General features: G+C 35.6%; 1 protein-coding gene across 1 annotated transcript in view; it reads left to right on the forward strand.

The window, feature by feature from the left end:
• The window catches only part of LOC150092333 (Fanconi anemia group A protein homolog), a 388,676-nt gene that overhangs the window by 322,280 nt on the left and 47,731 nt on the right, over nucleotides 1–18,665 (forward strand). The window contains exons 31-34 of the mRNA XM_090415063.1: nucleotides 3,834–3,939; nucleotides 10,984–11,043; nucleotides 13,607–13,818; nucleotides 14,083–14,230. Of these exons, the coding sequence (XP_090271189.1) occupies nucleotides 3,834–3,939; nucleotides 10,984–11,043; nucleotides 13,607–13,818; nucleotides 14,083–14,230 (526 nt within the window). The remainder of the gene's footprint in view (nucleotides 1–3,833; nucleotides 3,940–10,983; nucleotides 11,044–13,606; nucleotides 13,819–14,082; nucleotides 14,231–18,665) is intronic.

Consider the following 18,665-nt stretch of genomic DNA (forward strand, 5'->3'; position numbering starts at 1 on the left):
GGCAAGCAGGAAGTTAGGTATAATGGCTGACGTGTCGTCTCCGTTAGCATTAACTGCTTTACATTTCATTTTGACAAAATAACATCAATAACAGGCACATCTTAAGTGCCAACAATGAACTGGTTTTCTTTGGTCTAACAATTTGTAAAAATAGTCATAATTTTAAATTATGACTGTTTTTACATCACTATCTCCCATTGTATTGTGAAAAAATTTCACATACAAAGCCAAAAAAGAAAAACAAGTTATTCACCAATCATGACAATTATTACAATCAACTTGCACTGCAATGAATTATAAGACCAAAGAAAACCAGTTCATAATAATAGATAGTTCACTATAATGAAAATTCATTAGTAAGAATGGTGTAACAATTACTCACCTTAAATTTGAATTCCATCTAGGTATGAAGAACCCTTATGACTTTCATCTGAAAGAGAGTTAGCTGATCTCATAAAGAAGATAGAATTGTATCTCTGATCTGAGTTCACAGAAACTCAGATTTTCCATCTTATAAAAACAGATGAGCTGAAAAAGATGTAATATTTTTCTTCATAGCCTTGGTTGCCTCATCTGTAATTTTAGCCAGTACTAATACCGTAATGGGGGGGGGGAGAAATTCTCTTGTCTCTTATTCAGAAATGCAAATTACTTGTAATTTGCATTTCTGAATAAGAGACAATTCTTATGCTGTAATTACAATCAAATCTTCTTTATTATCAGCATTATGACTCATTAAAGTACTATGTAATTTTTTACATATTCTTTTAAGATATTGTTACTGCAAACTGCCCACTCAGTCTCCAAAAGCTAGATAGGGTATAATGGCCTCGCCTAATTCCTATAAGGGAGTAAAATGCTTATTTATTTATTTATTTATTTATTTATTTATAGAATTCAAAACTTGTAGCAAGTTTTCTCACTGAGAAGGATGATAAATTATACTTGACAAAGAACAGTATTCTTGTTTGCATCCTTATTTTACCCCCTCCCCCCCCAAAAAAAAAAGAAAAAAAAGTTCATGTGTGAAATATCTTCACAAATATGTAGAAGCAGTTGACTTCATATCAGTCATATCAGTTGTGGAAGAAGTCATGTTTTCATTTGCAAGTAGTGAAATCATATATCACCATATTATTACAATATTCTGGATTACAGATAGTTGTCTCAAGTTTTATTCTATGAAAAACAGTAAATTATACCTGACAAGAAATTCTTGTTTATACAGAAGTAACCTAGTCATGAAGATATTTCACATGCAACTTTTGTATGCCCACACTCGGGTAAAATAATGTTGAAACCCAGAATATAATTTCTTGTCCTTCCAAAAATATTTGCTACAACTATCTCTAATACAGAGGTTTGTAATAATATGGTGGCCCTTTCAGGGACACACCTGTTTTAGAATGAAGCATACTGATAGGAATATTCCTGTTATCATATGTGGTCTGTATTACAGTATAAAGTAATGAGGAGAATGTACATGTTTCAAAACACATTATCATAGGATGCATTATCAGTGGCCAATCTGTTTGTGACATTTGATAAAAGATTGCATTGTCTAAAATCACATGTTAGAAATATGAGAGGGCCAAGAAACATACAAATGATTCAAAAAGCTAACATCCAATGTACTACAGGATGCTCAGAAGATTGGTGTGGCTTCAATAGTCCAATGTAGAAACAGTCAATCAGAAGTTCAAAGAATCAACAACAGTTGAGCAGTAGAACACTGTGTTTAGAGCTGGACAGTCTTGGTTTCTATATAGCTACATAAGTCAGGCATAGACTATTACTATCAACATTGCACTAAATAACATTATAAGTTCGTAAAAGTTTTGGAAGTCCATGCTACATCCTTTTCTGATAGAAAGGGTGAGTGTGATGAGTATGGCAGATACCTAGAATACCTTATGTCCAAAAGCTTCCATAGCTCAGTTAGTTTCAATGATGCTCTTTGGTTGGAAAGACCTGGGTTTGAATCCTGTTTGCCTCCTAAATGGGATTGGTTAACTCACCAAAGGAGAGTTAGCCAATCTTATATGGAGGTGGCATGGTTTTTCCTGTCAGAAACTCAGATTTTTTCATCCTGCAAAGCAGGCAAACTGGCCACTAGAACTCATGCAATTAACAGACAGACATACACTGGCCTCATATCCTGAGTTGCTTTGGCCATAAATCCAAATAAAACAAATCAAACCAGTCCAAGTACATTATCTCGATCTGTGAAAATTTAGCAGATTTGTAATAGTCTGGAGCTGTTGCTCCTGGTGGAAACTCAGTTTGTAATTGTAAGGAGGATAAATGCCAACATATGTGCAACACTTCTGGATAATACAACATCTTACATTGGCAGTTTTATGGAGAACCATTTTTCTTTCAACATAACAGAACTCTATATCATCCTGTGGGTGCTATTAGGGAAAGGATTGCAAAAAATAATGTGGACAAATTTGATTGACCTGCTAAGAGTGCCATTCTCAATCCATTAGAACACTTTTTGAGACAAACAGGAACATCAAGTATGGGCCAGACAGTATGGCAACAGTTGGACAGTATGCTAAAAGGGGTCAGAGGTGTACCTACATGCTACTGAGGCGTTATGTCATTCCCATGATAATGATAATGATGTTAAAAGATACATATTACTTGTAGTGGAGTAAGAATTATTAAATCTCACTCCAGAGAACTTTTTCAAGCTGCGTCAGGCCTCTAGTAAATGGGATTGAACTGGACAACAAAAATTGCATACCACCTAAAGACTTTTACAGACATCCATGCCACAATGGGATTTTAACCATAACCTGTTGGATGGAGGGCAGAGATGCTTTCCGTTTGGCCAACTAGGCCACATGAAGTATGTGCATTTTAGGTTTCTCTGAAATATACTACTGTCTCAATACATATTGTGACATAGTGTATTCTGAGAAAGGTGTCATTCATTAAATCAGTTATTTCTGTCACGCTACCAAAGTTATTCTTCTGAAGTAATTTTTCTTTTTAAAGGGGTTTTACAAAAGATGCTCCTAGAATTTCTTTTGACTTGCTTTGATGTTATATGCTCTTTCCTTATTATATTTCCCACTTTTTATTCAATACTGTACTCTGCTTGTACGCATGTTTCATCATCACTATCTATCTCATTCTCTCCAAATCTTCTTTTTGAAGAGTTCTTGCTTAATAATTTCCTTCAACCTTCTTTTTTATGTTAACTCTACCCACAAAAGATTAAACACATAATACACTAGTTATGTGAGCAGGCAAAGGGTAAACAGGATATCTTGCCATGATAATGAAACATGGTTTTTTATATCCCTTTAGACTTCCATTTAACTCTCATTCTTCTGAATTTATTAATGAAGTCCCTTTTTTCTAATAATCCCTTTTTCTGCTTTCTTTCTCATGTTATGGAAAATTAAAATTAGTTCCTACTTGTAGATCTTTTGTATGCTTTTGGCTAACTTGTAGGTTAGGATCACCTGACCACTCTCTTAGGAAACAGAAATGGCCACTTCATTTATGATTACAACCTCTGATTTTGTTTCCAAATGTAACACTTTATATTGCAACATCTTGAGAATGCCAATATATTTATTTATCATTATGTTGTGTGGAAGCAAAGTATTTTGTATGCTATAAACTAATACATTCCTTTCAAATGATTTTTATTTAAATTCTCTTATAGTTTTGGACATTGAAAGATAAAATATATTTTTTTAAAATTCCTGAAATAATGATACTTTTTGTTCATATATGTCGTTCATATTAATATTTCATTATGTCTAAATAAATTGTTGCAACTACTTAATCTATTGTATATTTTACATTTTTAGGACAGCCTGCTGTTTGCCCCCATTTTTATTGTTTTGTGATACCTTATATTGTACAGTGAAAGAAGAAACTCTAAATAAAATTATGAAAATAATTAATGACTGGCTTGTAAGTAAATATCTATCACTATTAATTTAATATTGATTTGATTGGAATAAAAAATTTTATAACTAGTTTTATCATTAGTAGTAGTAGCAGCAGTTGTAAGCTGTGTCAATTTGGTCTTCTGTACAGTTGATTCTTGCTGTAGAGAATAACGATCACAGGAATAGTTTGTTGTAGTGGATAGTGCGACTTAGCAAATTTCCTTTAGAACAACATTATTCCTATTGAGCCATAATCAGTACTCTTTTTTTTTTATAGTTTTGTTATTATGAGTTTCTTATAATGGTGTTTGCTCTGGTGAGAGTTGAATGTGTATTTCTTGATAACATCACTTAGTATATATGCTAGAAGCTGTTGATAAAAAGAAGTCTGAGTCTGATATTATTTTGTTTATTGAGATGATTAAAATAAATTTAAAATTAGAAATTTTAATCCCTATGAATAATTATAGAGAAACCTACCATGTTTAAGACTTCACTTTAATTAAAGTAAAATAAAATATTGATGTTTTGATCACAAGCCACATACTACAGTGGGCTGAGAATAATTGCTTGGTCAATTGTGTGGCTGCACAGCCATGGAAACCCATGTTCTTCAGCTCCTGATGAACAGTTGTGCTGCTGATATTGCTTGCAAGTGTTTCAACTGAAGATAGGGTGATTTTTTCATGGCATGCAGGCAGTCTCTCTGTGTGATTTTTATGTGGCCTACCAGGTCACAGTTGTGCTGTTGTTGCTCCTAGGTGTTTCTACTTCACAATAACATTGCTTACAGTTGATCAAGACATGTAGAAAGTATTTTACCTTGGGTATAATAAATGTTAAAAATACCAAGCTATTTTAAATCTTTTTTTACTCCATTTCCCAAGTAAGCAAACAGACATACAAGTCAAGTCAAGTTTGCGCCTGCATGTATTGGAAGTCTAGCTGACCCTCAAAGTAGTGCAAGACCAAGGCAACTCTTGGTAAAAGTAGAATAAGTTCTGATCACTAATCTTAATATTTACCCTTAATGCAAAGCACCTCTCCTGGAGGAGATGTATGATGTTTTGTATTAAAGGCAAGGAGCCATTACCCAGCCCGGTTTCGACCTTTATTGAGGTCTCATCAGTGGGAGCCAGCTGAAGAGAGCTGAAGCTGGACAGAAATTTCTTAAACTGAGTTTTTGCAAAGGTACCATCCTATGATAGTGCCATGTCAAAAGTCAGTGCTTTTGAAGATTGCAAGACCATGTGCTTCCTTTTATACCTGTATGAGCCATGGTGGTGTTGAATATAGTCATATTGACTACTATGAAGGGATGTCCAGATATTTTTGATCAGATAGTGTATATGTAAGACTCTTCTATAAGTCAGCTTGAACTTTAATAACTCTGGATGCAACAAGTAGTTATGTATAAAGCTTATTTGTGGTGGCTAGGAGTGTGTTCACTACCATTGCAATATGTCCCCTAAATTTCAGGTTTCTATCAATCATCAAACCTAGATCTCTTGTCTCTCTCCTACTTCCTCCAGTTTAATTCCTCCCATAGAGTATGCAGCATCCCATCAATGTTTCCCAAACCTCTAGACCTTACATTTTGCTGCATTAAACTGATACCCCCATTCATTTGCCCATTTATCTAGCTTATTCAGATCCTCTTGCAGGGCTACCACATCAGCACTATTACTAATAACCCTTCCCAGCTTCCCATCATCCGCAAACAACCAAATATCCCTTACAATCCATGGGCAATATCATTGATATAAAGGTTAAACAACATAGGTCCCAGTGCTGAGCCCTGTGGAACCTCCTTGTAACCTTCTGCCTCTTTGATATTGCTCCACCATACACAACTCTCTGATACCTATCGGATAGCCAATCCTGAATCCAGTTGACCAATCTGAGATCCAGACCCATGTGCTGCAACTTAAATATCAGCTTATCATGTCGCACCCTGTCAAATGCTTTTGCTAAGTCTAGGAAAAATGGCAGTATATGCCTTTCTCTCATCTAATGCTCTTGTAATAACTTTATCATAAAAGGCTAGCATATTGCTAAAACAAGAGCACTCCTTCACAAATCCATGCTGACTCTCACTGATAACATTACCCTCATCTGCCCAATGCTGTATATGGTCCCTCACTAGTTTCTTCAAGATCTTACTAACTACTGATGACACACAAACTGGCCTATAATTAGACACTTCCAGTCTGCTACCGCCCTTATGCAATGGCACTATCTTACCTTCCTTCCATTCCATGGGCACCTTTCCTGCACCCAGACTTTCATTGAAAAGTCAGGTCAAGGGCATTGTCAGTTCCTTAGCACATTCTCTCAAAACTTGTGGTGAAATACCATCTAGTCTCACAGCTTTACTAACATCCAGAGTACTCAGTATTTGGAACACACTCTCCTCCTCCTGCACCTCGAAACTTCTCTATCCCTCTAGTATTCAAATTGACTCCTCCAGGATGAAATACTCCAATAAAGTGTTCATTGAACAGTTCCACCATGTCCTCTGCATCAGTCACTCTATTTCCATTTTTATCCCACAATGTCATTCTTCCACAGTCATTTCTCCTCCTACTGGCCACATAGCTAAAAAATTCCCTAGGATTTTCCTTGGATCTAAGGGCCAATCTTGTCTCATATTCCAGTTTTGCCTTCCTTACCATACTAGTCACTCTTCTAGCCTCTATCTTATATTCTTCATGCATCTTCTCTTCACCTATCTCCTTATATCTCTTCCATAGCCTCTTTTTCGCACGTAGCTCCTGTTTAATATTGTTTGTCATCCACTTTACTCCAAATTGTGTCCTCTTCTTCACTCATGGAATACAGCTTACCATTGCTGCTAACAAATATTCCTTCACAATTTCCCAAGCACTAATAATATTCCGGCCTTCCAATTCCTCCCTCCACGAAACTTCTCCAAGTTGACATCTAAGACTATTATAATCACCTGCTTTATAATTCCACATACATTCCTGCTTCTTTGATACTCTTGCATGTCTATTCATTTTCCAAGTCAAAACCATATGGTCACTCTCTCCAACTGGTGGGAGAGATGTCATCTCAGTTATTATCAGCTCTTCTGATGCTATCCCAAACTCTTGAACCTCTTGTTCCCTCTATTACTTGTTGCCTAAGACATTTGTCCCTCAAGAATTCTAGAAATTCCATTCCCTTATTGTTACATGCATCTTCCTTTCCCCAATCTATACTACTGTAGTTAAAATCTCCCATAACAATCGTTCTTCTTGCACTTGCCACGCTCAACTGTCTCAACATCTCCTGGTCCCCACCCTCTGTGCTCCTTGGTCTGTAGCAACACCCCACTAAATTTCCTGTGTTGCCCACCTCCACCTCACACCATAAGCATTCAAAATCATTAGTGTCACAACCTTCCAAAGCCTCCACTCTTAGAGGACATAGGTCGTCGCATCATAAGTAGTACTCCACCACCATGTTTTCCCTTCCTATCTTGCCGAAAAATGCTGTACCCAGCAACTTCTATTTCTGTTATTACATCCTCTTCTTTCAGCCATGTCTCTGTGATCCCAATAATCTTTGGCCAGGGTGATGCTATCAGTGCCACCAATTCCTCTCCCTTATTCCGAATACTCCTGACATTGGTATAAAGCATAAAAATGCCATTTTTCTATACTCTGCATTATCTCCTCTAGACTCCACTGGGCTCAGCATTACCTGATGTCGTTCCCCCCCCCCCCCTTCTCCCAAGTACCCATTCCCGCAAGAGGCCACCCCTGCCACCATCCACACAGGGACACGCTGACTTGTTCAGAACAGCAATCTCTCCAGATGCCTACGTCCTTCCTCATTCAAATGCAGGCAGTCTCTCACATACAATTCCTCTCTGCTCTCAAACGCACTCCAAGCATCCACATATTTGAATCCTCTCTTCTGACACATTCTCGCTGTTATGCCATTCAATATCACCGCTCTTCTGCTCAGCTTGACATTATCATACCTAGGCAACACACACACTATCTTTCCTCTCTGTGTCTTCTTTCGTACAGCCTCAAGCAAGAATCTCATATCTCTCACTGCCCTATTTACACCACCACTGAAGTCATTTGTTCCCACCATCACAATCATCTTATCCACCCTTTCACCACTCTTAATTGCCATAGCCACACTTTCTATCATTCCTCCTGGCAAACACTCCTCACGCATCTTATCTTGAACACCACGGATCATTGAGTCCCCATACATTACACCTCTTACCACCATATTCCTCGATTGCTCACATGCATCCCTCACTCTCTCTCTCTCTTGTAACAGTTTCTCTCTGTGCTCCCCTACTTACCTGCCTTCCTGACATCACTCTATCTCTAGTCCCTGTGCTCTCTTGCATTCCTCTCATTCCTTCTCTCCTGCTGTTTCCATTCTTTCTTCTTCTATCATTCCTATATCTGACACTCATTTCCTCTCTTCCACTTATCCTATTCTCACCTCTTCTATCATTCATACAACTCTCTCTCATTCTTTCTCTTCTACCATTCCTATTCTCTCTTCTTCTGCCATTCCCATAACACTCTCTCAATCCCTCTCCTCTATTATTGTTCCTATTCTCTCCTCTTCTCTCATTCCCATAACTCTCTCTCACTCCTCCTCTGACTCACCTTGCATTCGTCTCTTCCATTCGCTTAATTTCATCTTTCACACTTCTCATCTCATTCCCCAGACATTCCACCTGCTCTTTCAGCTCATCTATCTCTCTCTCTGTAAGTCAACCATTCTTGTTTACCATTCATCCTCCCAATTGAGACTATCTCCTAAAACTTCAGAATCATTCAACCTTTCCATACTCCCCACTCTTATTATTTTATTTATACTTCTCTCGCCCTCTATCATACCCGTCATCTCTCTACGTGGAGAATCACCCATCTCTGATTCAACGAGGTCAGTTATAGTCTCAACAAGGTCAGTTATGGTCATTTCTAAATCACCAATATGTGCAAAATTGCCTGCATTTTGCACATATACATTTTCCCCCTTCTTTCTCCTGCCACATATACCATCGCCAGGACACATACATTCCGCAAGTCCCGCATGCTACAAAATCCCTTATGATAGCGTGCAAAATGGAGTCCTTAAATGGGGGGAGACTTGGCAATATGCCATTTGTAATTTTAACTGCCACTGCCGCCATTATTTAAAATAGTGTCGCTAATTAGTGTCAAAAAATAAACACTAAATAAGTACAAACAATTTCAAAAAATAAATGCTAAATAAGTACAAACAATTTGTAGAAAAAAACGGACTATTCACCAATTAATAAGCACTTTCTTCAGCACAGCTCAAATTCCCTGCCACGTGCTGCGGCGACTCTGATATTAAATGATATTAAATTAAAGTTATTACTCTAACACACTATCTCCATAATTTATGATAATGCAAGTAATAATCAGACCATGGGGAAAAAAAAGAGTGGAAGTTGTGGAGGTCATCCCATTTGGTATTCTTATAATGCCAAAGAATGTGAGACAAACTAAACTGGCTCAGTGAAAGGTGTGCTATAGTAAAAGAAATTTTAATGTGTTTATGGTCTGAGTTATGAAGAGAACTGACAATTGCATTGCATTTGTATACTTGTCAAGGATGGTGAGAATTATCTGGTATTCTGACAGATAGATGGGATAACCTATGTTAGCTTGTTGCTAATTGCAAATATCTCACCATTTCCCTCCCAGAGTGATATATGGAAAAGGGAAGCCAATTTAAGTTGCGTACATTAGGTCTCCCAGAAAGATGGCTTCACCATTTGGGTATTTGAACTGCAGAAAATCAGACTTTAGATATATAGGCATTCAAAGAGCTCAGAGTAGATATCAAAATTTTGAAAGCAGTGGAGAGAGAGTGCAAATGAATGCAACAAAATTTGGTAAGAAAATTTTGAGCCAGAGGAAATTTAGCTGAACGATTCAAGATTTTGGCATTCTCTGACATGGAATGTTAGCACACAAATGCCTCTGATAGAAGGGAGTAGGGTGTAGTTTGGGTAGCTGAGATTAGGAATACTAATTCTAGTTTTGAAACACTAAGTGATGGTGCACATCATTTATATTGCTGTTAAGGCCACAGATGTTGGTAAAGTGTGGATATTTCCAAGTATTATGTTAATGATTTTTTTTAAGGTGGGTTTGTATTACTTTTTAGTAGAAACCTAGTCATGAAAGATATTGTGCATGCAAACTTTTGTTTGCTTACCCTTGATTGAACAAGGGTGAAACACAATCCACAAAATTAAATTTGGATTGTTCACTGAATATAACATTGTTAAATCTTTGAATATAATTAGCTTGAAACTAAAAAACCTATATGCCTGCTCCACTCACAGTGAAGAAAGAACTCCACAGATAATGTTTTGCCTTGGCATCCTTTGTAGAATTTAGAAATTACTACCTCACTCAGATCAAATTAAAAATCATTGGTCTGAGTAGTCATACAAAAAGTTACAAAGTCAGTATGCAAAGTTAGCAAAATTATTGCAAGCCATGCCTACCATTATGAATATTACACCAACAGTCTTAAAGAAATGTCTCTGTTTAAGGCTTTGGGAATTAGAGCATATTGATGTACTTTGCACTTTTTCCATTAAGGAAGTGGAATGTGCTTTCTCTGTTGTCAGTGTGGTCTGTTTCTTAGTTGTGGTCATAACCATAGCATTAATATGACATTTCAGTGAAATGTCATATTAATGGAAACTAATGCAATTTGTAAATAGTGATATTTATGAAGAAAGATAGAGATATTAAGAATTTTTTTTTTACAAACCGAATTTAGTTTATATACTTATATTAATAATTCAAAACTTACAACATTTCTACTAGTTTGATAAATTTTTATCTATTCAGTATATGGATTTATTAGTACACCACTTAAAAAAGAAATCTGCCTCTTAACTCATAAGAATTAGTATAATTTTGCCAAAATAGTATTATATGAATAGCAATAATTTTACTGATTTGTTCTTCATACATATTGCTAAAAACATAATAACAAATGAATAAAAAATAACTATGTATGAATTTATTTTCAGAAAAATTATCTTGGAAATGCCTATGTTATGCCTTCACAGATAACTTCATATTTTCTAAAGGTTTGGTTTTCATTTCTTTACTTTTTATTTAAAAATAAACTACTAATTTCTTAAAATTTTGTATTCGGTCTTGCTATAGATGGATTATGACTATTACTTAACATTGTGGAAGTGAAAATTTTAATCTCCATCCATAGAAATTTTCTTAGATGGGGATTAAAATCTTATGCCACAGGATTATGGGTTGAAGTATTCCTCAGCTCAGGCATCATAACTGTGAAATAATGATAAATAATAACACAGATGTATTACAAGAATAATGCTAAATGAAAGAGTTTGAAAACAATGAAAAAAGAATTTTAAAACAAGAACCAAACCTTACAGATTCAATAGCAAATCTTGAAGAAAACATTGATTGATCAGACAGAGTGGCATGTGGTGAGGTTGTCTGTAAGGATAGAAAAAATCAGAACTCCATGTTCGACTCGGGAAGTTAAAGAGGCAGTGAAGGAAAAGAAGAAAGCATATCGAATGCTCCTAGCAAGTAAGCTTATGCTCTAAGAGAATACAAAATAAAATGTAAGAAAGTGAAGCGCTGTGTAAAACTAGCTAAACAGAACTCATGGAAAGAGTTTGGTAAAAACATAGAAAATAAATATCAGGAAAGTGTCAAAATATTCTGGAGGCTATTGAAAAAGCTTTGAAATGGAAGAAAAAGTACTGTAAAAAGAATCAAAAATGATAAAGGTGACATAAGAACTTGAACATAAAGATATTCTAGATGTGTGGAGTAATTATTTCGAAAAACTGCTAAATGAAACAAGAAGTGTCAGTGTAAAATCTCGTATAGAAAAATTACATGAAATTTAATGTAATAACTCACCTTGCTGTATTAAATCTGGTAACAAAGTATTACAATAATTTTTATAAGAACCACTAGAATTATAAAACAGAAAATAAACTCAGACAGGATTAGACAAATAGACCTAAGGCTAGCGAAAATAGCAAAGGTCACCAGATTACAAGTTTTTCCGCCAAAACTCAATGATAGTGTGGGTGGCAGAGGAAAACCCTCCAGCAAATCTGGGGGACTTAATTTGAAGAAGGGCCAAGGTCGGAGAGTGAGATAAAAGGCAGAAATTGAGGGGCCAAAGGGCTCTCGTTTCAAAGTTTTATTCGTGTGCCAAGTCTTTTCCGAAGGCGGGGAGAGTCACATTCTGTGAAGAGCAGCAGTTTGACGAAAATGGGAAGTTAGATAGCAGCATAGATGGTCAAAAAGACCATCTCCGCTGCTATCTAACTTTCCATTGTGTGCTGTAGTAATGCTGCCATAAACTAGAGCCCGATCGGAAATTCTTTTTTGGAAGAAGTGGAACTTGCTCGTATATATATATATATATATATATATATCCCTTTAGGATCTAGGACTATATGTAACGAGCTGGCAAGATTGTAAGTAAGATATTTTATGTTAATTCCTAGATTGTGAAGATTAAACAATGAATGTTGGTTCTATTGTCAATTAGCAAAGAAAGTATTAGAGAAGTCGGAAAGCTGTACTTCTGTTTGAATGTGAATAAGTAGTATATAGAGTTTTAAGGAATTTGCTCTGTAATGCAAAGAAATTGAATGTGTTAAAAAACTTTAACGTTTCCTGTTTATAACGTGAGTAAAGATAAAGTGTATTTAAGTCTATCCACGTGTCTGAAAATTTATGTGAAATTTTACTGTCTTTGTCTTAAAGCTTAAGCAAAATTGCTTGAATGATCATATGGAGAATTAGACAATGATTTGTATCATCTCCATTGTTATCTATTTGTATTAGGCTGAACGAGACACTTGATATATACAGTTTAAATTTTGTAATTGATTTGTCTTAGAATGAATAAACATGTTTGTTTTGTTAATAACTTGCCTGATCTTGCTTTCCTGTGACCAAAGAATAGTGATAGCCACGACTGACTGATATTAAGAATTAGGCATTGCTTGAATTAGAGTTAATTTAAGAGATTATTTCTCGTGCTTAGCTGAATGTTTCTCTTGCATGTAGGGGAAAGAAAACTAATTCTTTTATGTGATCCTTAATGGCGCAGTCATAAAGAAAAATAAATTTTTAAGGATCAATACAAGAGAAATACAGCAAGGTAGAAAAGGTAGAATAGGGAATTGATTCCGGCCAGAAGCTTTTCCTGTGTCTACACTTCGAGCATGTGAAATAGCTTACTTACGGCCTTGAGAGAAAAAAAAAAGGGGGGGGGGGACTATAGACTGAAAGGATTTAGAATAATCACAAGTTTTGTGCATGAAGAACTAGCTCAAACAATGACGATAAACTCGGTATTATGACTGATAAGAAAAAAAGACATTGCAAAGGCGCAGTCCGACGTTAAATAAATAAAAAAATAATAACAATAATATTAAAAATAAAAGATAGATAATATTACATCGGTATGATGGTAGGAAACTCCCAACAGAAATGCAGTCAGGAATACATATCCATACTTGAAGTAGAAAAAAGAAGTCATCATAAACCTGAAATGTGTAATATAAAATGTATGTTATTTCATGTGCTTATGTACATATTACATAAGCACATGAAATGTTTTAAATGTTTTTGTTTTAGGGATTAATACAAGCATTGGATACAACAAAAGGAAATAAAAAAATAATAGACGTCAAGGTATTTCTTTGTAGATGTCCTTTGCTTCTTGGTTCTGTAATTGCTCACTGGTCTGTGATTGGATCCACTGTTCATTGTAGCAGAAATGCAAAGAAAGAATCTGATGACCTTCAGTCTTTATTTGCCACTCTTGAAAATTATGCATCATGGCCCAGGTAAATGTAATTTTATTTTTTACTATAATTTTTTGTTTTGAGAGGCATTCATAAAAATTGTTTTTATAAATTGGTACTTTTGAAATATGAAAATAATTTCCATTAATACCAAACTGTAATATTTTTCATTTCTTGAAACACCAGTTATTACTTCTTAATAAATAATCTTATTATATTTATTGTTAATACTTAAGCAGTGTATTTATTGTTTGTTTTGTTTTTATACATATACATGACTGAGATTACATAACTTTTTGAAAATAGGAAAATTGAGCAAGCCACATCATCTGAAAGACTAGTTTCAATACCAAAAATTATTGAAGAAGACCAATGGATTCTAGGCCTCCTCCTTTCTGAACAGATAGTAAAAAATTGTTCCATAAAATACCAGTTTAATAAAATTAATTATGAGGTAATATCTGGAGACAGTACAATTTTATGCAAGTAATTTGTTATTGTTACATTTAACTTTTTTTACTAAGTATAAGATAAAAAAATTATTTATTGAAAGAAACTACAGTTGGCTCTCACTATAGCAAACTGTACTATAATAAGCTACTAAAGAGTCCTCATAAAAGTTTAACAAGTACAATGCTGTGCTAAAGGAATTCACTACAGCAAACTTTGTGCTATAACAAACTGTTCCTGTAATCTTCACAAGTCTACTGTAGAGAGCAGTGAGTTATAAGAGTTACATAATTATTGTGAAGTGATGATGTAAATTCTCATATTAACAATATCATTATAACAATTTTACTCATTGTAACAAACTATCAGAAAGTTCTGACCTAAGCACCATAGGCACAAAGTTATTTTAAAGAGAATTTGATGTAGTAAACCATCTTCTATAATGATGAAGAAATGCATCAACAAATAAGTATGATGTGTGTGAAAACAGTATTCATAATGGAGGACTTTAATCATCCAAACATTGATTGGGTAGCTATGAAATTGCAAAAGAAGAATAAAACTGAATTTATTCAGCTGTTGCAAGACAACTCCCTCAAGCAGCATGTAACAGAAGGAACTGAGGGTCAAAGAGCATTTGATCTGATTATATTGTCAGAGGGTGTTTCAGTTAAAGATGTAACTATTCTGCCAGTTGGTGACAGTGATATGCAGTACTCACTTGGGAAGTGGCCAAGTTTATGAATGTTCCATTCAGAAAAGGGTTACATACCGAATTAAAGCAGGAAATTATGACCACCTGAGGGATTAGTCTGGGTTCTTTGCCATAATATCAGTTATTTAAAAGAATACTTAAAAGATGTGATATGAGAATGTGTCCCTAGAGTTCAAAAAATAAATAGAGTAGGAGTGAAATGGATGTGTAATAACCTAATTAAGCAAGAGATTTGTAAGGAAAAGACGATGCTGAAGGAACATCGCATATATAAGGATTATGTCAGTTACGATAATTATAAGCAGTAGGCCAGAAGAGTCACAAGTGTTGTACGAAAAGTTAAGTCTGAGTATTAAAAGAAACTGACTCTGCAAGTTAAAGACAACCCGAAAGAGAATTCTACCATTATGCTGCAAGTAAAAGAAAGACTGAATTTGAAAGAATAACTCTACTGAATATAGATTGTATGTGGGTGACTGATGCAGGAATGATTGTTCAAATAATGAGCAGCCATTTTGCTAAAAGCTATAAACCTGGTATATACAACACCTCTTCACCGTGAGGAATCTCATGTGGATTAGGAGGAAGTGCTAGAGCTGTTTCACAAACTGAATAAGAATTCTGCAATAGAAACCGATGGGATACTAGCATGGATGCTAAAAGAGTGTTCAGCTGAACTGGCTATTTCCTTGACTATGCTGTATAATTTGAGTCTCAGAACAGGGAAGATTCCACATGAGTAGCATCTTCCCTGTATTCTGTGTGGTGCAAAGACCGATGTATCCAATTATTGACCAGTCAGTTTCTCAGGAGTGCGGTGAAGAGTTTGGAAAAATTGGTTAGGGCTCACATTCAGAAAAGGGTTGACAGACTCTCTACTTTGCAATGAACAGCATGGTGGCTTACTACATCATGAACAGCAATGATGGTTTACTAAATAATGGGTTTATAAAACCCATGAGGGGGTGCTTAAGGATCAAAGCTGTATAACTGAGAGGAGACCTCCACATAGCCTTTAAAGGAATGCGGAGAACCAACCAGAGCTTCTGACCTAATGTCTAATCCTCACCTTCTCGTGGTGCACCCTGTTGGGTATCTACTTGGATACCGAACGGACGAGGATGGGCTGGCAATTTGGGATTTAGCCGACCAAATTGTATTCTTATTGGTTAAACCAAAATATAGAATGATGGTACAACATGACAAAATTTCATGTCGGCTGGGGCGTCGCCCGGTTAAACAAGGCCCCCGTTGTTTTCGCCAGGAAACCAGGGCGAACAGTGAAAAGTCAGCTACTGGAACAAATCTGAAAAACAAACCCCAACTCAACATCACTAGAGTTAAAGATCAGTAGTATCAATGTAAGAAGCCTGAATGGCAAAGAAATGGAGCTAGCTGAGGAATTAGATAAGTACCAGATCGACATAATAGGGGTGACTGAAACAAAAAAGACAAAACTGGTGAGATCTTTCTGAGCAATAAATACAAAATGTTATATTCAGGCAATGATAATGAAGGAAAAGGAGTAGCAGCCATTGTATTCAACACAAAATACAAGGCTAATCTTCTTGAATGGCAGTCAGTCTCAAGTAGAGTAATGTGGGCAAATGAGAATGGGGAACTGGACAATGAGACTTATTTGTGCCTATGGTCCCACAGAAGGTTCTACTAAGGTAGAAGTGGAGGAATTTTTTGAGGCTTAAGAAAAAGCAACTGGCACAATGAAAAATGAAAAGTTGGTCCTTGTTGGGGATCTAAATAGCAGAGTAGGAAATGATTATGAGACATACAAAAATATTTTGGGAAAATTTGGAGAAAATAGCAAAGCTAATAATAATGGCAAATATCTGTTGGATTTCTGCTCAGGACATGGACTGGTTATTACTAACACCATGTTCCAACATAAAAATATGCACAAATTCACATGGAGAGAAGAGGCTAGGAATAAGAAAAGTCTCATTGACTATGTTATTGTTGATAGTGATGTTTTCTCCCTGGTGCAGGACACCAGAGTGTACAGAGGATTTGAAATTGGAAGTGATCACTATTTAGTCTTGAGCAGAATAAAATTGAATTTCATATTGAAAAGAATAACATGTAAGAAAGTTTTAAAGCAAATAAAAGTTGAGCAGCTCTCAGATGTGAACTGTAGGCTAAAATACACAAAAATTATTGAAGAAAAAATGAAAGAGTTTGAGAACAGGAATCAAACCTTGGAGATTCAGTGGCAAACTCTGAAGAAAACATTGATTGATTCAGCCAGAGAGGCATGTGGTGAGGTTATCTGTAAAGATAAAAAAATTAGAACTCCCTGGTGGACACAGGAAGTTAAAGAGGCAGTAAAGGAAAAAAAAGAAAGCCTATCAAAAGTTCCTGTCAAATAAGTCAGCTTGTGCTCTTAGAGAATATAGAGACAAATGCAAGAATGCTAAACACTGTCTAAATCTAGCTAAACAAAAGTCATGGGAAGACTTTGGCAAGAATATACAAAATAAATATCAAGAAGGTGGCAAAATATTCTGGAGGTTGTTGAAGAAGCTTAAGAATGGAGGAAAGAGTGCTGTAAAAGTAATTAGAGATGATAAAGGTGACATGAAAACGGGAGAAAAAGATATCCTTGAAGTATGGAGTAATTACTTTGAAAAACTGCTAAATGAAACAAGCAGTGATTACAGCACAGTGGTAAAAAACACTGACCAGGCATGCAGTCAGGAATACATATCCATACTAGAAGTAGAAAAAGCCATCAAAGGCTTGAAATGTGGAAAGGCAGCAGGAGTAGATGATATTCGACCATAAATGCTGAAGTATGGTGGTATAAGAGTCTTACAGTGGCTGCACTGTAGTTCAGAAAGCCTGGACAGAGGGACAAATTCCTGATGATTGGAGTAGAGCTCTCATAGTACCCATATATAAAAAGGGAAATAAAACTGCATTTGAGAATTGCAGAGGTATTTCCCTACTGCGTGTTCCTGGCAAGAACTATGCAAATATACTTGAGAAACAGTTGAGAAGAATTGTGGAAGAAAAGCTTGGTGAAGAACAAGCTGGATTCAGGCCAAATAGAGGCTGTCATGATCAGATCTTCACTTTACAACAAATAGTCGAGAAAGCATGGGAATATAACAAAGATCTGTATTTAAGTTTTGTCGATTTGGAAAATGCATATAACATGGTACCAAGCGAGAGAGAAGTTATTCAATACATTACAGTTATATGGTGTCAGTGGGGTATTATATCATGCAATACTTAGTCTTTATTTGAGTTGTAAGTCAGCAGTTAGAATTGAAGGAAGTACAGGAAGATGGTTTAATGTTAAATCTGGTGTGAGACAAGGATGTACATTATCCCCTCTGTTATTCATTATCTATATGGATCACATTATGAAGGAAAGTGGTATTAAACATGATATCAAAATTGGAGATGTTAATGTCAGCTCTTTGCTTTATGCGGATGATGTTATACTTCTAAATAAATCTGCTACAAGTCTGCAAGATTCTCTGACTAAATTGAATAACTGCTGTAGTAGATATGGTATGAAGGTCAGCAATAAAAAGACAAAGACAATGAAAATAGGCAGAATCATTGAAAATGTCAACTGTGTTGTGAATGGAGAACCTGTGGAACAAGTAAAACATTTCAGCTCTTTAGGCACGATTTTTACTGAAGACGGTAAATTAAATATAGAAATAGACAACAGAATCAGCAAACCTGGTATGGTGGG

Source organism: Typopeltis vanoorti, chromosome 26 (assembly GCF_054136105.1).
Source record: "Typopeltis vanoorti isolate ZY-2024b chromosome 26, IOZ_Tvanoo_1.0, whole genome shotgun sequence".
Classification (NCBI taxonomy): domain Eukaryota; kingdom Metazoa; phylum Arthropoda; class Arachnida; order Uropygi; family Thelyphonidae; genus Typopeltis; species Typopeltis vanoorti.